The sequence below is a fragment of the Thrips palmi genome, unplaced genomic scaffold, assembly GCF_012932325.1.
Source record: "Thrips palmi isolate BJ-2018 unplaced genomic scaffold, TpBJ-2018v1 HiC_scaffold_19, whole genome shotgun sequence".
Classification (NCBI taxonomy): Eukaryota; Metazoa; Arthropoda; class Insecta; order Thysanoptera; family Thripidae; genus Thrips; species Thrips palmi.
This window is the reverse complement of record NW_023144628.1, coordinates 10310965-10331452: the sequence shown is the minus strand read 5'-3', so window position 1 is coordinate 10331452 and position 20488 is coordinate 10310965. Positions and strand designations below refer to the sequence as shown.

The 20488-nt window shown below is 50.5% G+C and overlaps 3 protein-coding genes across 5 annotated transcripts; all 3 read left to right on the top strand.

Annotated features, from left to right (window-relative positions):
- The first annotated feature begins 1032 nt into the window (after positions 1-1032).
- LOC117646179 lies at positions 1033-2030 on the top strand. The gene is made up of 2 exons (XM_034386967.1): positions 1033-1144; positions 1235-2030. The coding sequence occupies exons 1-2, from the start codon at positions 1083-1085 to the stop codon at positions 1563-1565; spliced, it is 393 nt and encodes a 130-aa protein (XP_034242858.1). The 5' UTR covers positions 1033-1082; the 3' UTR covers positions 1566-2030.
- A 4563-nt stretch (positions 2031-6593) lies between these two features.
- LOC117646177 (hydroxymethylglutaryl-CoA synthase 1) lies at positions 6594-9965 on the top strand. Its single transcript, XM_034386965.1, has 2 exons — positions 6594-8037; positions 9390-9965. The coding sequence occupies exons 1-2, from the start codon at positions 6802-6804 to the stop codon at positions 9528-9530; spliced, it is 1377 nt and encodes a 458-aa protein (XP_034242856.1). The 5' UTR covers positions 6594-6801; the 3' UTR covers positions 9531-9965.
- A 931-nt stretch (positions 9966-10896) lies between these two features.
- On the top strand, positions 10897-20473 carry LOC117646480 (zinc finger protein PLAG1-like). 3 transcript variants are annotated; one of them, XM_034387445.1, is made up of 4 exons: positions 10897-11495; positions 11600-11685; positions 12356-12457; positions 12548-20473. In XM_034387445.1, the coding sequence occupies exons 3-4, from the start codon at positions 12427-12429 to the stop codon at positions 14515-14517; spliced, it is 2001 nt and encodes a 666-aa protein (XP_034243336.1). In that variant the 5' UTR covers positions 10897-11495; positions 11600-11685; positions 12356-12426; the 3' UTR covers positions 14518-20473. The 3 variants fall into 3 exon arrangements, with proteins under 3 accessions (XP_034243336.1, XP_034243338.1, XP_034243337.1); XM_034387447.1 differs by lacking the exons at positions 10897-11495; positions 11600-11685 and adding an exon at positions 11787-11891; XM_034387446.1 differs by lacking the exons at positions 10897-11495; positions 11600-11685 and adding an exon at positions 11870-12001.
- The last annotated feature ends 15 nt before the right edge of the window (positions 20474-20488 follow it).

Sequence of the window (20488 nt, the reverse complement as noted above, 5' to 3'; positions counted from 1 at the left end):
GCCCTTCGTGGCGGCGCACTGGGAGGACCTCGACTACGGCGACTCGGCGGGCGGTGGTTCACAGGTTTGGAGCGTTTAGAGTGTGGATTTGAACGCAGGGCTTTTATAATGTCCCCTCCAAAAACGGCGCATGCCGACTGTTGATGCTCAGGTCGTGCCCTACGCCCACCCGCACCACCAGCACTCGCACCAGCCCGTGTACGTGGTGGACCAGAAGAAGGAGGACGCCTCCACGGACCTCACCACCAAGCTCATCATCCTGGCCGTCATCAAGCTGCTCATCGTCAAGGCGCTGGGGCTGGGCGCCTTCAAGCTCATCATCGTGGGCCTGATCAAGATCCCCATCGTCCTCGGGGCGTTCGCACTCAAGTTCGCCGCGGTCGTCAAGTTCTTCAAGTTCATCAAGGTGAAAGGCGTAAACTAGACATGATATTCTGTTAGGTTTAATCCGACTTTGGTTTAACGACAAGGTGCTTGGCTTTGGGGAGACGCATGAGGAGCGCGTGCTGGTACTTGTTAATGCTCTGCATGGCCCTAACTAACCTCTTCTGTTCTTGCTGGGTTCTCTGCATTTCCGCTTAAGACCATCGAAACTGTAAGTTGACTTTCGTTTGCGCCTGGCAGTCTGAAGCCGCCCCCTGGCGGCCTCGCTCCTGATGCCCGCGATGCGATGCATGTCCGGCAGGTGTTCCTGGCCGTGCTGGTGATCCCCATCCTGGTGATCGCGGTGGTGCCGCTGCTGCTGCCGATCCTGATCCCGCTCGGGCTGCTGCTCATCCCCCTGCTGCTGCTGCCGCTGCTGCTGCTGTTCCCCGTGCCCGTGCTCACGCCGGGCGGCAACAACGCGGGCGGCGGCACGGTCATCACCATCACGCCGGGCCGGCGTCGCCGCGAGGAGGTGAGCGGAAGCAGGGAGTAGCGACGCCGCGAGCGAGACGCAGCGCAACGCAGCGCGGGGTAGTGACCATTTGACCGACGCGGTGTATCGGCGACGCTTTCTTTTCTGCTCCGCCCCGCAGGAGGAGGCCCAGCTGGCGCAGCTCGAGTCGCGCGTCGCGGACTCCAGGCGCTGCCTGCAGAAGATGGCCTGCGACGTGGGCTACCGCAGCCAGGCCGTCAAGGGCTACGCGGACTTCATCATGTGGTACGTGCATCCCGCTCTGCCCCTCTCGCCCTCTCGCCCACGTGCGAGGGAGTCAGAGCGAGGCAGTGTACCGGAACCGACTGTGCGCAGGCTGCTGGGGCTGCTCAAGCCCATCATGGGGGAGACGCGGCGCAACCAGCTCAAGGGCTACATGGCGGCCTACAAGTCGGGGCTGAGCGGCCGCTCCTGCTACCGGAAGTACCCCTGCTACGCCAACAACATGAGCACCAAGCGGGGCGCGGCGGCCAAGGGGTCGAGCCGGAGGGCGGACGGCGGCCCCGACAACAGCACCGTCTCCACCGAGGCCGTCGACCGCAGCGCCAGCAGCGCCAGCGTGGAGGAGCTCATCGTGTACGACCTCGTCAACGCCACCGCCACTGCCAACGCCACTGCCAACGCCACCGACCTCGCCGGCGAGTGACCCAGCGCGACGAGCGGCATCGCGCACCATGTCGCGCACCGCCCACAGTACAGTGTGGGGCCTTCGCCTTCCCAAGGACGTTTGCGCAGCGACCTTGCGACGAGCCATGCGATTAGCCTTGCGGTTTTGGATGTTTTCGCGGACGTCGGCGAGGTGGCGAGGTCGCCAACCTTATCCTCGCCATCGAGCCGACGAACCGCGCGGGGTGCCCGACCGGCGTCATCGCGTTCAAGTCGCTCACCTTAGTCACCTTCCCCGGGTAGATGCGCGCGAACCATTTCTTTCCAAAGCGCGCCCCGTCAACCTACAGCCCGACTGGCGCCCGAGAACGAAAACGAAACGCCAAAACTACGTTCGTCGATTCGGTGTATTTTGGCCTCAAGCTTGCGCGCCTCTACCCCCGCGGATTTGGTACTCGGTCATTGTCCGTGCCATCGCGCCAAGCCACGCCACGCCGGTCCGGCACCCGAGCCCTGCGCTGCGCGCGGCGCCCCGTGCCCCGCGCGCCTTAGCCCTAAGTATTTAGTATTTATCTCACTTCGATTTAATGTTCGACTGAGTGTATGGAATAAAGACGGGAATAAAGCAGCCTGTCGTTCTGCCTTGGACACCACCACGCCCCGCCACGCGCCACGCGCCACGTCGATACACTGTTCCGCCTGATGGGCTAGAAAGCGAGTCCTGCGCGCTGTGCGCTGCGCGCTGCGCGGTGGAGCAGATCGTCGCGTCGCCCTGGGCCCTTTGCCGAGCCCTGGCTGGGCTGCTTGCCGGACACCTGTCGCTGTCTGGCGGACTGTCCACGCCCACGCCGCCAGTAGTCACCATGACAGCGCCCTGGCTGCGTCGGCCTGCCGCTCGGACACGGCGACGCGCTCTCAGCAGGTGAGTAGTAGCCGGTGAGGGTGAAGAATGGTGAAAGAGCAGAAGGCGGCGCCGCACAGTGGGCCAGAAGCCGGTGGCGGCGGCCAAAGCTCTAGACGCGTTTTGAGCTCCAGAGTCGCTAAATGGGACTCGAACCGAACGTGTGACCCCACCAATGGATTCCTCGTTCGGAGAGCAATCCATTGGTGGGGTCACACGTTCGGTTCGAGTCCCATTTAGCGACTCTGGAGCTCAAAACGCGTCTAGAGTTTTGGCCGCCGCCACCGGCTTCTGGCCCACTGTGCGCCGCGGTGAACCGACGTGCGCGTCGTGGCGACGCCGTTCGCCTCCGCGGGGATGACAAAGAGGGGCGATGAAGACGCGGATCTCGCACCGCGGTAGCCGCGGTATCGCCGTCATCACGTGCTGCGTGATTTCCGGCGCCTCTTTGACGGACCGCCGCCGGGGAGGCCCGGAAGGCCCGGAAGGCCTGCGACCCGCCGGTCGAACGGGACGCAGCAGGGCCTGCTTCGCTTGCTTCGCCTGCTTGTTCCCCGCCGTCACTTCCTTGGTCGTGGCCGCGCGGCCGCGGGTCAAGACAAGACGCTGTCGCCGAGGCACGCCTCCCATGCCGTCTGCAGTGTCGTTGTCGTGGACGTCGAGCCCATCGTCGCTGCAGCAGTGCGGACTGCATCCCCCCCCCCCTACCCGCCCGGAACGGCTCCCGAAATAAGCGATGATTTTACTTTCATAGCGCGGGCGGCTAGGCGGCTGGGCGGCGGCCGACCTTCGCCTTCGCCTTCGCCTCGGTCTTCGGGACGAGGCGAACAGCGAGCCGCGCGCCATAAACGGTGCATCCCAAATGGTATGCAAAGTGCGCCTTCGTCTGGCCTCCGTCGGGGGGTGCGTGGAGGACGACGTCTGGCGTCTGTCTCTGTCTCTGTCGCCAGATCGGCCGGCCGGCCAGCGCGCGAGTGCGACGGAGAGAGGAGACGACGGCCAGGTGGCGCCTTCGTTTCGGCCGCACCCCCCGGACGCTATTTCCGAAAAGCAAGGTAACCTTTGTCGTCGTTCCTTGTTGCTCTCCCCCGCTCGAGGTTCCGGCCCGGCGTGCCGGCGCGCTGCTTTGTCTGGGCACGGGTCGCGTCGTCGCCGAGCTACGCCAAAGCTCGCCACACCCCGCCAAAGCCCGCCAAAGCCCGCCAAAGCCCGCCAAAGCCCGCCAAAGCCCGCCAAAGCCCGCCAAAGCCCGCCAAACCCCGCCAAAGCCCGCCAAGCCCCGCCAAACCCCGCCAAGCCCGCCAAAGCCCGCCAAAGCCCGCCAAAGCCCGCCGAAGCCCGCCAAAACCCGCCAAAGCCCGCCAAACCCCGGCAAGCCCAGCTGATGGCGGCAGCCGCGAGGTGGGCTTCGCGCTCTGCGCTTTTCCGGTTTCCATTGCCATAACAGAGTGGACAGAGTCGTCACCGCGACCGCCGAGGCGTGGCGCCACCAACCCTGCAGCCCGCAGCCAGGCCCGCCAGGCCCGCCAGGCCGAGGTATTGGCGGTTATTGGCGAAAGCGAGGCAGGAGATGGGCTGGGCAGCGCAGCGGCAGCAGTGGCGAGGTACTGTCGAGTTACGAGCGTTGCGCATAGTGTTACAAAATAAGAAAATCGAATTTCAGTATAAAGTTATCCGACGAATTGAGTACTTCACGCTCGACCGTACACCTTAAGTCGGAAGTTTTGACCTCGACGAGTGTAGGGCTCAAAGACCACCGGAAGGAAGGCAGGCCCTCTCCGTCCCGACCCCTGTCGTCCCTGTCGTCCCTGTCGTCGTGATGGCCTCGGTCATGGCCCAGGGGGGACAGGGGGCCGGCACCGGGCCGACGCTGGCTGACGCTTGCTGCCTGACCTAGACCTTTGGTCCTCGCCAATGGCACTCGCGGAACTGCCGGCTGCCACTTGACTTGCGCACTGCCCCACCCCACCCCATCCCACTCCACCCCGTCCCACCCCGCCCCCGCCGCGCCACTCCCCGCCAAGCAGAGCGGATCCGACGCGCTCCGACGCGCCGGCAAGCGACAAGTTCACGACATTGAATTATCTTGTAAATCGCGGCGCACGGAGCACGCCTCGCGCCTCGCCGGGCTCCATGGGATCCATCCCCGGATCTGCCGCTCCGCACCGCACCGGGAGTGTGGGTGGCGAGGCGAGGCGAGGCGCGGAGGACGATCAAGTCGTTCCACTCCCGCTGGGAGGCTCGCGGAAAAAATGTTTCTGGGGCACTGCAGGCCCGTGGATTGCGGGGCCCGGGGCCTGGGGCTTGACACAGATCGACATCTGGGCAAGATGGTCGGAATCTCCCGATCGTCCAGGAAAGGGTGCCGCGCGGTATCGGTGCTCGGTGCCCGGCATTGGGGACGAGTCGGCACGAGTAGAGAGCCGTCGTCCACTTGTAGAGGCGTGCTGCCGCGAGGCAGTGCCGGCAGTGTCAGGGCGTCAATCGGCCGGCATGAGTGGCGTGGCGGTAGGCTGATTGGTAGGCAACCTGCAGCAGTTACAACGCCCCCTCGTCTGACTTCCCTGCGGCCTGAACCCCTGCACCCCAAGTTGCAGGCTGACATGCTGACGCCGCCACTGCTGCTGCTGCTGCTGCCCTGCCTGCTGGTCGGGGTCGTCGGGGTGCGGGGCGCGGCGCGAGGCGGCCCCCGCAAGGAGACGCACATCGCCTTCCTGCGCCTGCCGCCCAACACCCCCAAGCCGCTGCCCCTCACCAGCACGCTGGCGCCCGTGTTCCTGTACAAGCCTCTGCCAGGCCAGCAGGCCACGGCCACCACGGCCTCCACCACACCGTGCTCGACGTCCAAGCCCAGGCGGCCAGCGCCGAGGCCGTCTTTGGGAAGACCAAGCACCCGGCCGACGGCCAGGCCTCTGCCGCCACCGCGGAGGCCGCGGCCGAGCGGGCAGCCCGCGGTGCAGCACCATGTGCACCAGCACTACGGCGTGGGCTACCCGGGCCACCCCCACCCCCTGCACGTGCGCCTGCACGTCATCGCCCCCGTCGACACGCGGACCAGGACCAGGCCACGGCCTGCGCCGCCACCACCGCTGCTTTTGGCTCCGGTTAGCCAACATTCCGCATAAGTTTACAATCCACAGGCCATCAAAAGCTTTAGCTTCGCCTGTCAAGTCTGCCTTCGACTAACGCCCTCCTCCCTCTGCTCTTTCCAGGTCGTCGTGCGTCGGCCGTCGCCCACCCCCGCCGTGCTGCACCAGGTGCTCCACCACCACGTGCACCAGCACCAGGTCGTGGCCCCGAGGCCGCGCGCCACGCAGGCCACCAGGATCGTCATCACGCACGTGCGCGACGACCCCTGGCGCCGGCGGGGGCACGACGATGCAGCCTCTCCGGCGGCCGGGTAGGGTGGGCTGCCTGCCGCCCGGGCGGCCCGGCCGCCTTCAGCGCGGTCTCCAGCGCGGTCTCCAGCGCGCCGCCAAACCGCTCCAGTTCTCTCCACGTGCCATCAACCGAAGGAAATCGCCATCTCCGGCTCGGCTCCGAAAATCGAGTTTGAAGCCGGGCCTCCGATTCAGCGGGAAAAATAAACAGGAAAGGAGGAGGAGGGGGTAGTTTAGCTCGCGGAGAGGGAGAGAAAGGGTTGCGTGGCGGCCTTGAGTCTTCAGGGTCGTGTTGTACTCGCGGGATGCGATGTGGTCATGCGTTGTGGGTGACAGATGAAGACCGAGTGTGTGTGTAAGTGTGTGTGAGCATGCGAGAATGTGTGAGTGAGGGTGAGAGGGAAGGGGAGGAGACCTGCTGTCGGCTGTCGTGCCATGCGACGGGGAAAGGGTGGGGAGGGGCAGAGAGGGAAAAGGGAAGTGCGAGAAAGCGGTCGACTGATGCTGTCCAAGAAGTCCCCCGTGACAGACGGCTCGGACGGCATGGGTGGGATGGGCATGAGCACGGAGGGGGGAGGGGGAGGAGAAGACGTGCGGGGTGAGCATGGAGAAGGGAAGGGTCGGGGAAGAGAAGGGGAAAGTGAGGGGGGCCTGGTGGGGGCCGAGCAGAGTACGTAGCAGAGCGCGCCCCGTGGGCCCCACCGCCCCCACCCCGCACCCCGCGGCCGCGCCCCACCCCCCGTGGCCGCGCCGCGGGCCCGCGCCCGCGCTGCGCGTGTCTGTACAGTTGTGCAAGGCGGCGACGCGGCGGGGCGGCGCGGCCACGTAGTGGAGTGGACCCCGACCAGCCGACCACCCAAAACAACGAGGGGACTAGGTTATGTTTCAACTTTCTCTCCGACGGAGCAGAAGGGAAGCCGCAGCAGACGCTTGCCAGCCTCCGCGCGCGGCACATCAAGCTCGACAACAAGGCCGACAGTCTCCCCAGCCGAAGCATGGCGCAGTGGCCGAAGGACGTGGGCATTCTTGCCATTGAAGCAATATTCCCGGCGCAGTACGTCGATCAAGAGGACTTGGAGAAATTTGACAATGTTTCGGCGGGCAAGTACACCAAGGGCTTGGGCCAAGCCAAGATGGGCTTCTGCACGGACAGGGAAGACATCAACTCCCTCTGCCTGACTGTCACAAGCAATTTGCTGCGTCGCTACAACATTGACAAGTCTACCATTGGGCGTTTGGAGGTGGGAACGGAAACAATTTTGGACAAGTCGAAGAGTGTCAAGACAGTTTTGATGCAGCTCTTTGAAGAAGAAGGACACACCGACTTGGAGGGCATTGACTCGAAGAATGCTTGCTACGGTGGGACAGCTGCCCTGTTCAACTCATTGAACTGGGTTGAGTCGAGTGCTTGGGATGGTCGAAATGCCTTGGTTGTTTGCGGAGACATTGCTGTATATCCAAGGGGAAGTGCGCGTCCCACTGGTGGTGCTGGAGCAATTGCCATGTTGGTTGGTCCTAACGCTCCTCTAGTTGTCGACAGAGGAGTTCGTTCCAGTCACATGCAACATGTGTACGACTTTTACAAGCCAAATCCTTTGTCTGAGTACCCGACAGTTGATGGCCACCTTTCTGTTAAATGCTACTTGTCAGCTCTAGATAAATGCTTCCAAAGATATTGTACGAAAGCTGAAAAGAATCTCGGGATTAAACAAATGAGCCTTGACCACTTAGATGCCATTTTGTTCCATTCTCCATACTGCAAACTTGTAAGGAAGTCTCTTGCACGGTTGGTTTTAAATGATTTTGTACGACTGCCTCTGGACACTAAACTCAGCAAATATCCACCACTTGCTAAATTTGCCGGAGTAAAATTAGAAGAGACCTACACTGACCGTGATGTAGAAAAGGCATCCATTGACAGTAGTGAAGAAATTTTTGCAAAGAAAACTGCTAAATCCCTGAGAATATCAAATCAAAATGGCAACATGTACACACCATCCTTATATGGTGGTCTCATATCGCATCTAACTAGTCATTCAGCATCAGAACTGGCTGGAACACGATTAGCATTATTTTCCTATGGCTCCGGACTGTCCTCGTCTATGTTCTCCATCAAAGTGGCCGCAGATGGCAAGCCAGGCTCACCGCTCCACAAGCTTGTCAGTCAGTTGGCATTCATCAATCCAATGCTGGAAAGGAGAACCCGAGTGCCACCAGAAGATTACACTAAGGTTTGTATTAGTTTATTTTTGTGATTTGTAACTTTTTATGTGCTTAATTTAAGGGGGAAAAGTGAATATAGCACATCACTTTTTAAAGCTCTTTTCAAATAATTGAATTGTTAAGCCTGCATTAGCAAGTCTTCGCTTGTTAGCAGATCACTTTTTTTAGATTTTTTTTGAGGCATAGGTGTCAGGCCTTTATTGGAGTATTATTCATGGGCTCAGCACCTCACTGGGAAAAAAAGGAAGCTAGAAGAAACTGACTTCAACCTTGTCGCCCTGTAAAGCTCACAGGTGACCTCATCATTCTTGATCCTCATGAATGCTTTCTCCATACATTGGGTGCGGATTGTTCAACCATTCATTTTCTTTGTTGAGGGAGAGGGGAATCAGAAGCAGCTCCGTGCTACATGAATGAGAAAATTTAGACAGGCTGCCACATGTGGCCAGGACGGGCCGTAGAAGTCGTGACAGCGTCCTAGAATGCCTTGTGGCGGGGCTCTCTAGTCGCGTCGCGTGGCGTGGCCCGGGTCAGCGGCCTCTCGCTGTCCGGCCGGGGCCCAGGGGCTCATGCCATGGGCCTCTTGAACGCCGCTCGCCTCGCGACATCACTAGGTCAAGGACGGCCTTGCTCTGGGTGCGGCGGGCGGGGCGGAGCGGAGCGGAGCGGAGCGGGGCATGACCCCAACGCAGTGCCGGCGTGCTAGCCAGCCAGCCGGCGGGGCGGGGCGGGGCGGGCAGCTCATTGACGGCTGCTGGAGGCAAGCCCGCCAAGCAACCGGTCGCCGGCGCTGTGGCACGCCTCGCCACGCCTCGCCGCCACGCCACGCCACGCCACGGCGTCGTAACGGTAACGATTCGAGCGCCATCCCGTCTGGAAAGGCTTTGTTGGAAGAGAACAGCCACGACCGAAGGGAGTGCACCAAAAATGGTGCCACAACAGTGTGGCCAAAACAGAATGTTCGAAAGGAATTGGCCACTAAGGAGTGTCTAGAAGGGGGAGTGCCCAAAAGGGTGACAAGTGCGTCCTGACTCGGCGGGCGTGGCCAGGCCGGGCGTGGCCAGGCGCGGCGCGCTCTGTCCCGTGGCCGCCGTGGTCCCCTTTGGCCCCATCAGGGCAGCGAGGTGAAAGTGCAGCGAGTGGGGGTCGGGTCGGGTCGGGTCGGATCGAACAGAGGCATTCCATTCGAGGCTGCTCCCCTCGGCTGCGGCTCTTATTATTTCAGTTTTCCCTCCCCGCTGCCCGCGGACCGTCCCCGGACCGTCCCCGGACCGTCCCCGGACCGTCCCCGGGCTGCCCCGCTTTCCTCTTTCGGGGAAGTCCTCGCACGTCTCTGAAGGTTGGCGCTTCTTTGTTGCAGGTGCTGTCCGACCGGGAGAGCGACCACAAGCTGGCGCCGTACACGCCGTCCGCGCCCATCGACGCCCTGCTCCCCGGCACCTACTACCTCACGCACGTGGACGAGATGCACCGGCGCACCTACGCCGTCGTGCCCTCGTAGAGCTCGTACCGCGCCTCGCCGCGCCTAGCGCACTCAGCGCACCCCTCCACTAAACCAATTATTTATTTTGAAATCGTTTTTGTTGTCTTTGACGAGCTGCCGCGCGCGAGTCCCGCCGGAAGTGAACGTGTTACATGAATCTTTTATTTTCATCGTTTTCTATCTTTATTGTTATCATTTTTGTTATGTTCCTCCAACACTTGCGAGATCGAACAAAGCTGTTGTTGCGCGGTCTGCTTGGCCTGCTTGGCCGGCCATGTCAGTGTCAGTCCCCCCGCGGGACGGGAGACGGGAACCAAGGCTCAAGCCCGTATGGGCGTCCGTAGTGTAGTTGTTGTTGTGCTCGTCGGTGTGGGTGGGTGCGGGAGATCATACCGAGTGTATGTTATGTCATGTTTTCCATGCATTAAAGTTTACGTTATGTTTCAACCTTGTTATCTTAGTGCTTTTGTGTATTACCCTCTCCTGCCCAGCCAAAGGGTATTATCTTTCGGAGTGACCCTTGTCCGTCTCCGAGGCTGCATTATCGACGCTGGCTACCTTGCAAAGCTCCCGGCCGGACCGGCCAGCAACCGCCTGCTGACGCTGCTGAGCGATTCCGAAGGACTGTTTCGTCACTCCGTCTCTTTCTCGCGAAGTCCTGCCAGGCCGGCCAGGCCCCATGAGTGTGAGAGCAGGACGGAACGACGAAAGCACACTGTTGTGGCGTGGCTGGGCTGGCGGGGCAGGCGGGGGGCGGCCCGGCTGGAAAGTCCGCGGCGAAGGCGGGAAAAGGCCAGCCAGCCTTGCGGCGCGCGGCGGCGTGACGACCGTGACGTGAGGGCGTCGCGACGCCCCGTCTTCATTCTCGTCCGAGGAAAAGAGAGGAGAGAAAGAGAGAAAGCACCTGACCGGCCGGCCGGCCCCACTCGGCCCCACCGAGGGAAGGAATGCCGCCTGCCTGCCTCACTATCAGCCAGTATGCCGGCCTGGCCCGCCCGGCCGGTCCCGGCGATGACGAAGCCAAGCCGGCGAGGCTCGCCAACAGGAAGGGCCGCGTTATGCCATGGCGGTATCAGCGGTCACACTGTCAAGGGCCCAAGTTCAAGTTCCTCGTCCACAAATTTCCCATTCAACCAAAACAACAACAATAACAAAACGCATAAAAGAACAAAGTTTCCACACTCAGGAATTCCCTCTCGGCCTGAGCGAAAGCACGTGTCGGGGAGATTGCACAAATTGTGCCGATACTATCGCACTACCCATTTGCATCACACTTGTGCAAAGGCCCACAACGCCTGTTGCTCGTGGTGGGCCTGGCTCAGTAGCGTCGGCTCGCCGGCGAGGCCAACTTGACCGCGGGTTCAAATGGCGCGGCGTTCCCGCCGCCGTTCTCGCGCTTCGCCTCCGCCAATGAGAAGGCGGCTTTGAGGACTCGCTCGTCAGGGGGGCCATCCTGGATAAATAAAATATCAGACGCGTCGTCTTCCCGTGTTGTCCAGCAACACCGAAACGATCCCAAACTAGCGTAGGTGGAGGACGAGGATGATTTGGATGAGATTTGAAAACAGCTCGGAGGTACCCGTAGTACTTGCCACACATGCATCTGAGTCGCAGTGATGGAACGCCCCAGGCTGCGCGCGCTACACCGCTGCCACCACCACAACTACCCAGCATGCACCGCTGGCCAGAACAATGGCTGCAAGTTTTGGCTGTGTTGGGGCGATGTTATTACGCGTTTCAAAGTGAAATATCTCGCAAGACAGCAGTTGTCATTGATAGTTTGTAACTTGTTATCTTTGTGGGCTGTTGCCAGCGTGTTTTAATCATTTGTGTGTGACATTATCGAGCCTTGTTCGTCCACCGAGAGGCTTAGCATTTTCTGTCTTGTTCACGTGCAGTATCTGTAGCGTAGCTCTCAAAAATCTCCATGAAAACAAAAACAAACTCCGTGTTGGACAGCTTCTAATGAACTCCTAGAAAGAGGTACGTTTCAACTGCCTCTCAGACTAGACTAGGTCTCATGTTTTGAGGTGTTTCGCTGCTAGTTTCTGTGAAATAGATTAATCAATTAGTTTGTTTTGGTTCAGGCCTCCGAGAGGGATCAGCGGGGATCGTGTACATGTAGTTTTTGGCTGGCAAAATGCGTCGCACAGCCTCTGTGAAGAGATCGGAGGTATGTGTCATCGTACGCCTTTGTGTCTGGTCTAGTGCCCCTGCCATTTGATTAGCAAAAGTTTCCCTCCGTCTGTGAGTGTCCTTTGTTGTGTTGTCTGCTACTCGGAGTCCTGCGGCTCGGCTCGGCAGGGCTTTGTCGTCCGCTGCGCCCCGCAGTGCTTTGTTTACCTAGTCATGTCATAGTCATAGGTTGCCTGATATGAGGTAACGCGATCATTCCGTTGCCGAAACCACGTCTCATCGTTTGCGTAGCTCATCATTTCAGCATGCCACTTTGTCATGCAATTACTCGGAACTCATGGATTCTCTAAAGTGTTGGTTTCATGGGTGGTGATGGAGATTATCCCCCCTCTATGTCCTTAAGCCAACTTGAGTGCATTTATGAGACAATCTTCTTGCTCAATAACCTTTGTATCTTCACTTTTCCCGATATGGAATGTGTGTTTATTTGATATTATTGGACCATTCTCATTTCGGTGAAAATTAAATTGATTTATGTTGCTTTGTGGCTTTTCAACAACTGAGCATTATGAATAATAGACGTGCAATCTCAGTGTTGATTTTGCTATCTCCGCAACTTTTCAATATGCTCTTTAAAATTTTCTTAATTCAAGTCTGGTTTTTGTATTACAACATTTTCCTTCTTTTAATTCTATGGTTAATTTTAGGTGTCTGCTGGTCAGATTGACATGCCTTGCCCGTCATTCTCAAAGACAACTGTGTGAAATATGAATTCAAAATGGGCACTCGTAACTCCGGAAAAAAAGCAGGTAGGACATTAAGAGGAGTTGCAATTATTTTAAAAGTTTATTTTTAGCTTCTCTTCCTTCTTCTTAAACCTTGTATCATTGCTATCACAGATGACATGCCAGTGTCTGGTGGACCTCCGACACGGCTCCTGCGGCCGCGTGGAGTATGCTTTCGATGTCATTTCCCTTCTCCTGCATCATGTGTTTGTCCAAATACAACCACAGTGGAGGTTAAAGTACGGTTCCCATCCACATTGGTAAGCCCTGAAGCTGCCCCTGCCAGCGTGTCACCAACAGCAGCTAGAAAAAGAAAGCCTACTGATAATAATTTAGGAGTTGTGCAAGCCAGAAGTAAATCTCCCCCTAGCCGAAGACAGTTGTTCCAAGACGACTACTCCAACTCAATCGAACCAGATTTGGATGCTGCTGCATCTATCTTGAGCGACGATCAAGCTTTATCCGAAGCAGATGAAACATACAGTTTAACTTCAAGCTCTGATTGTGAAAGCATATCTAGTCAAGCTGTTGATGATGACACAGCTATTCCATCTACATCGGAGCCCCTGCCTTCGACTTCTTCTGCTGAGACGACTTCATCAAGGCCTAAACGGAAGAGGAGAAAATTAAAAACAGTGGGCCGTCATGTTTGTCCTATTTGTTCTAAAACATTTGGTAGCCCAGGGAAATTGAGTCAGCATATGTTCTCTCACACTGGTGAGAAACCTTTTGAGTGTGACAAATGCATGAAAGCATTTTCTTCAAAATTCAAATTGGTTCGCCATCTACTCATACACTCTGATGAAAGGCAGTATTGTTGTCCTATGTGTGACCGAACTTTCCATCGTAAGGACCATTTAAAAAATCATTTGAAAGTACATAGCCCTGTGAAGAAAACCTATCGTTGTGATAAAGTGGGTTGTCTCAAAGTTTACAGCTCGTTCTTAAGCTACCGCAAACATGCTGCAGTTCATGCTGCTGAAGAAGGAGACCTAGAATGTAAAATGTGTGGCAAAACATTTCCAACTAAAGATGAAATTGTGTATCATTTGAAAGTGCATGCTGGTTCTCGCACTGTTAAAAATCCATCAGATAAAAAATATGGGTGTGACTATTGTGATAGGAGATTCTTCACACGAAAGGATGTGAGAAGACACCTTGTTGTTCATACAGGTAAAAGAGACTTCCTGTGTCAGTTCTGTCCCCATCGATTTGGAAGGAAAGATCATTTGGTGCGCCATATAAAGAAGAGTCACTGTAATGTCAGTCTTGGTGTCAGAATAGCAGCATCCAAAGGAAAACGCCCTCGACCAGTGACAAGTTCAGGGTCAAGTCAGGCTAATGTGTCAACTCCAGGATTATCAACAGTGAGGCAAAAAACAGTTTTGCGGACACATGGGAGGCCAAAGGCAGCTTCTGCACCTGAATCCCTTAATGCTACCAATACTCTTGTTTATGAAGAACACACAAATGAATTTGAATCAGGTGTTTTGTCCAGCTTGGCCTCTGATATCAAGTCCACAAAACAGGAATTGTGCGACAGTCCTCTGAAAGTGGAAGACATAATGATGTCACAAGATGACGACTCATTTCAAGTGAAGGTAGAAGAATGTTCCATATTACCAGACTTGCAACCACTAGTTTTTACGCACCCTCCATCTGCTTCTTATGTAGAACTTGCGGTTGATGATCTTAATGTGCCGACAGACCAAGTTGATGGTGATATCAAATCAGAGCAGCCACTTTCATCGCTTTCTGTTGGAATGGACATGAACCAGTTTATCTCAGGTTATTTGGCCTCCAGTAGCTCCACCTCAGAGCCCGATTCAATACAACCCGATCAACCTGTATCCGAACAGTCTGTGTCTACTCAACCTACCACATCAACTGGGATGTCAGATGTTGAAGCCACTGAATTTTTGGCTCAGTTCTCCAATGATGATGAAATAATGCAGTTCATGGAACTGTCCATCCCAATTACAACAGCAGCAACTTCAGCTTCAACATCTGATTTGAACTCAACTACTGCGCCACTAGGTCCTTTGCCAAGGTTTCAGCAAGCATTCCAGCAGCAACCACCTTGATGTTACTTTTCATCATCACTGTGCTGCCTTGGATACAGTGGTGATGTCTAAAACTGGCCAAATGCCACAATATATACTGTGTGTACAAAATAGTTACTGTAAAAATGCATTTTGAAACCTTGCTTACCTTCTGTGTTTCTTTTTATTTATTGAAAGAGCATTAATGAGGAAGTTTCAGTCAGTATCCATTTGGCATAAAGTTTAATGGTTCATTTGTGTGTGACCATGTTTAGACATCACTATTTCATCCATGGCAGATACAGTAGTTAGTAAAAAATTAGTGTGAAAAACTTAGTCCAGCATTCACTGTGTTGTACAATGTGCAAGTTGACACACTATGTGTACATTTACCCCATTTTCCCCAAATTAATAGAAACTGTCATTACATTACCTTCTATGTATATTTCCATATGTATTTCTATAGAAACGTGTGCAGCATGCTATTTATAACTCATTTTGTGTCTTAATGTTGAAGGCTATCTTTGAAGTACCGTACTAACTCAGCTTCTCACATGACTCCTTTTCATTATTTCTGTAGCATTAGGCTCACTTAGCATCTATTGTCAGGAGAGTGAGGATGTATTCAGCACATAAGTGTTTGGTAATCATGACTGAATCATACAATGAATTGTTTGAGCATTGTTGAAATATTGCTGTGAGTGTTTTCAAAATTTGAATTGACTGGTAATGATTTGAGGAACTGAGGGTTGTAAGATCACTTTGGCTAGTATTGTAAGTGGTCCTTTTTATCATCTTTGTACAGACTGATTGGAAGAAAAGCAATAGTATGGGCAATATTCATGGATCATATTGCTATTGGATGCAGTGGGTTGAAACTCCATTATTAATGTTGTACTTGATTGTCAATACTTTAAATTTTGTTGAAATTTTGATATATTCCCAATATTTTGTCTGGTAGTAGCATTTTCCCATTTAAATGATTCTTTCTGTGAATGTTATTTATTTCCACACCTTCAATTCTTCCCTTACTCAAAGTTGAAGACAAAAAAAAAACACTATTTATTTGGATGCTGATGAAAATTAAACAGGGTGAGGAGATGAAAGTGTTAATGCTTGTTAATTTCTCTATTTGTTCATTGTTTGAATTTGAAAAATGAGAGCGTTGATCGAATGTTAAGTTTTCAGAGAAGTGCAATTTACCTATATTTTTGCAAACATGTGCTGAGATTGACGAGTGACCTTTTCTTATTATTCTTGTCATGAATGTTCTGTGTTAGTTGTTTTTCCTTTGTTAAATTTAGAAGTCCGGTTTTGAGATTCATGTTGCACATAATTTTAGACATGTAAATATTTGTAGTTTTGTCATAGCAATAAGTTGTATTTATTCTTCATTTTGAGGAATATTTTTACATTTTTATACAGATGTGTGCAAGTTTGTGTATTGTTCTGAATTGAAAAGTCTATATTTTGATAGCGCTGTATTGAATAGTATAGTTGTACATTTTTTTATGCACGTATACTGTCGCTTTAGGTTTCCCCTAGAGGTAACTGCCTCATGTACAAATGAAATGCAGGAGAAGAAATATCAGTTAGGTTGTACCATGCTAGATTTGTAAGTTAGCATTTTCAAAATGTGAAGAAAGTGTAGCACTCCTTTAAACCAATATGGTTCTCAGTGGTTTAGTTTCAAAGCAGTGCATTGGACCTTTCATCTTTAGTGCTAGTCTTCACACTTACTCAAGCAGCTTGGAATGTAATTCTCATAAAAAAACCTTAATCAGGAACTTAACAATTTTCTCATTAATCAGCAAGTCTCACTATTCTCTTACTTTGCTCCGCTGTGATGATGCAGTGCCATGTAGTTGCAGTATGGTTTTATCCACATTTTCTCTAAGACACATGCTTTTGTTAAACTTTTTGTGATAATCTTGGTTGATGATAGTTTTATTCTTGACAGGACAAAATCAGTTGTGTTTTTATAGATACTGTTTCCATTGTTAATAACTTTCTTCAAAATATGTCTTGTCTGTATGTTGGCGCCGAAAATTTTGTTTCATCTCGGTTTTCTCAGCTTTTTTCAGCTTCCCTTACACAGTACCAGTAATGGATGATGCCATTGTGTGATTGCACTCTGTATATATTTGGGTTTAAAATTTACCTGATTGAGATGTGGAGCTTGACATTGTGATAATATGGCAACTTATTTTGTTTGTTTGTTTTTTGTTTGTTTGTTTGTTTGTTTGTTTAGTTATTTTTTTTTCCTTTTTTAAAATTTTGGGCTTGTTTTAGTTTTGTCATAGACATATAAGTTTTTAAGGCATTTTTTTCATTCTGAAAGTTTTGTACGGGTATATTTAATTTGCACCTCCCCAGGGCTTCAATTTTATTCTTTGTGATTGTTTTCATGCAGACCCTTGGGTCCTCATAAAAAGTGAAGTGGCTGTATTAGCAGTTGTACTTATTGCATTTAGCTTAAGTCAGTAACTTTCATAAATATTGGTTCATAATCTCTTGGTTTCTGCTTTCACTTCTAATCTCTTGTGAACGCAATGTTAGGACAGCAATTAAAAATAGCTCTGCATTGCCTTTGATCTTTCTTAAGGGGTTTCTACCTTCATGTCTCCATGTAGTTAAAAGACATAAACGCCCTGCCCTTAGGGCAGGTTACACTGGTAAAACAAAGGCATAAAAATTATGCCCTTTGGGGCATAAATACTCTTTTACGCCCTTCCCAAGGGCGTAAATGGTATAGGAATTTCAAGCAAAATTTTAATGCCCTTCCCAAAGGCATTAACGATTTATGCCCTTTAAGGGCATAAGGGCCCTTTAATCGTTTACGCCCTTAAAGGGCATAATTTTAATGCCTTTGTTTCACCAGTGTTTCTTTTTCTGGAATTGAGTTGCTGAAAGGAAGAAAGGAACAGGTGGAAGAAATTATTTTTCCTACATACCGGTAGTTTGTTGTTTCTGTCCCCGTCCCTCTCCCCCCTACCCCCACCCCCGCTAGTTTTGTTTTCATTTGCAACATTAATGTTTTGAAGGAATGTTTCATGTAAGCCGTATCTGGGGAAATGCGAAAAATCAATTTGGTCCCTTAAATTGCGGAATGCTATTTTGATGTTGTTTTTTTGTTGTTGTTGAACTTGTTACACACATGCCAGCCACGATTATTTTTATTCTATTGACAGTGTATCTTTTTATTTAACTCTGAAGCTGGTTCCAATACAATTTGTGTTTTTCCTTTAAAAACCATGTATTAGTTTTCACCTTGGTTCATACTCGTTTACGGTAGCATAAGTTTGTTTCGTTTGTAAGCAATAATTTCAGAAAGGCCAAAATCACTTTAGAAATATTTTTATATTCTATTTTGATAATTATCTTCGTAAATCCAGCTACATAGTTTTGTAAATCTTTTTTGAATCTGTGGATGTAATGGTGGTTAGTGCTTGTAAAGTGTGTATTTTCAGCCTACAACTTACCAATATGAGAAAATTTCTTTGTTTTTATTTTAGATACTCTATATTGTCCCACTTACTGTTTTTGTTGTGGTCACTATTTTGGTACTTTGAGATAAAGACATTTTGAGAATTGTGGAACCATCTTTTTTAATCTTTGATTGGATGACAGGAAATGTGATGAATGTCAGAACCACCTTCCTAATATTTGTTTAACTTTTGGCCCCTCATAGATCTACTTTTGCAGCCATGACAGTTACTAAATTAATCAGTCTACTCTAGGAAGGCTGTATGCTTTTCTTGTAACCTTATTGAGTCAGTTACATGCACCAAATATTTTGAGTACCTTATAGCGGAAAAAATTATACTAATCATTATTTGCTTCAGGGTTTGGAGAATACATGTGTATATGTGTGATTAATTGGTGGTTGAGTTGAGTTTGAGACAATGTACCTTCCTTCTTATGAAAGGAGACATATTTTGTGATTATGATTTATAAAGTAGGCCGTTAGCAACACCAAAATTTAGATTTCAGTTTAGTTACCAGTACCTTGATGAGCTAGTTTTCTGTACCTTATCTTAGCATTCTTTTAGTGATTTCATTGCCATTGCCAAATAGTAATAGGGCGAAGCCTCAGGAGTCAGTTACGTTAGGAGTTACCAGATCATGTATACTATGTCAAAAATACAATACAACTTTGTTAGATTCTGCAATCATTCCAGTGATTTTACCATTTTTATCTGTAATGAATAAAATAACCTGTTCATATTTCAGGGGGAAATTTCTTAATGTCTATATTCTTGGTGCTTTTATGCATGAATGCTGTATAAAGCTTTGCATTCCTTGACTGTGTGGTAGTTGAGTTAATTATTAACCATAGATGAACCAAAGTATAATTTTTAAGTTGTGTGCTAGTGTACCATTAGGAAACCGTGTGTTAGATTACTCCTCAGTGAGGAAGCCATGGAATGTTATTTCCAATTGATTGTAGTACTTAGCCATTTTCCCTTACTTTCCCTTCTACCCTTTTCGATCGAAAAGCTCAACTTTTAAAATGCGCTTGATCTAGTGTGTGTTGCTTTAGAAAGTATAGACAACCAATGATGCTGTGTTATATTGTAGCCAAGCTCTTGCAGTTTTGTTGTGGATGTCATTCTGTTACCTGTGTTTATTGAAGAGAGTGTAAAGTTTTCTGATTCCTTTGTGTTTTCTATATTTGTGAATGTTACTTAATTTATGTGTGAATATTCTTAAAAACCTGAACTGGTTAGCCAGCAACAATTGGCTCTTGCCTGCGTGATGATACTATTCAAGAGTCATTTTCATTCCAGTTAAGGGTATATGCATGTAACATGCCATACCCTTATAGTTGTAAGATTAAGTAATGTGAACCCACATTTGCTTCCCATTCTCCAGTATTATCCAGTAAGCACATGTTTTTCTCTCCCTTTCTCTTTTGTAAGTTCTGAGCAAGAAAGACGGGACAATGTTATAAAATGTGTGTAAGTAGATGTCTCATTTGCACATTTTACTTGTCAGAAGGCGCAAGGGAAGAATGAATAGTGTATTACACTTCCTCTTATTAAATTCGAAAGCTCAGGTAGAAGCGTTGTTGTGTGTGATTGTGTGCTAGACGTAAGCTCCCATTTAAGTTTCTCAAATTCCAAGTAATTTGTGTCTAATTTATTCTTGAGATGCTTTATTTTGCCTTTTGTTTTTAAAAATGGGCAAGTTGTTTGATATCAGTCCAGGAAGTAATTTGTATCCAGACAGACTGCAATGGAGATCTCTTAATTGTGTCTTTTCACTACGGAAAAACCTAAAGTCAGATTTGACAATCAAATCTTGATGAGTGCCGTCTCAGAAGAAGTAATATTTGGACAGAATATTGCAATGGTGTCTGACTTAAACTTGAAGTGCCAAATAATCGTTTTGGAAGGAACAATTGCAAATGGACTTTGATGATACCATTTTAACACCTGTTTTATTTGTAATTTGTTTTAACTCCGGCATTGTTTCTGTCATTTTGAGTTGTTTTTTGCCTTTTGAAAAAGCAACTTAGTATTTCCTAAATATCATTCTGCTCTTATTGTTTTGGGCCAGATTTCTGTTTTGAAGTGCTAAGAAGACACAGGCATTGGTCGTAATTAACTGCTTAGCTTAAGATTTGTCTACCTCAGTTTTGTTTTCTGTTGATTGTGGGAGTATGCAATGTGTGAGTACAAAGTTGTAATGAAATATTTTTTATAGGATTGTCTTTGGTGATAAAGCATGTGGGGCAGTTGAATTGTCTGCAAGTACCTTTGTATGTCATCCATATATTTTTGCATATGTTGTCTTCTTTTTTTTCCCCTTTTTCTCCCCATTTCCAGTTGCACATTTTAGTACAGTCTATTTTTTGAGGAGCTTGTCTGTGATATGTTTTGTAGTAATTGAACATAACTTGTGGTATGTATCTTCCAAAACTTCTGTATATTTAAAATTACATTTATAATTATTCATGTATCAATTCTTTCAGTAATAAACTAGTTGGTTTCTATTACAGTGTTCTTAT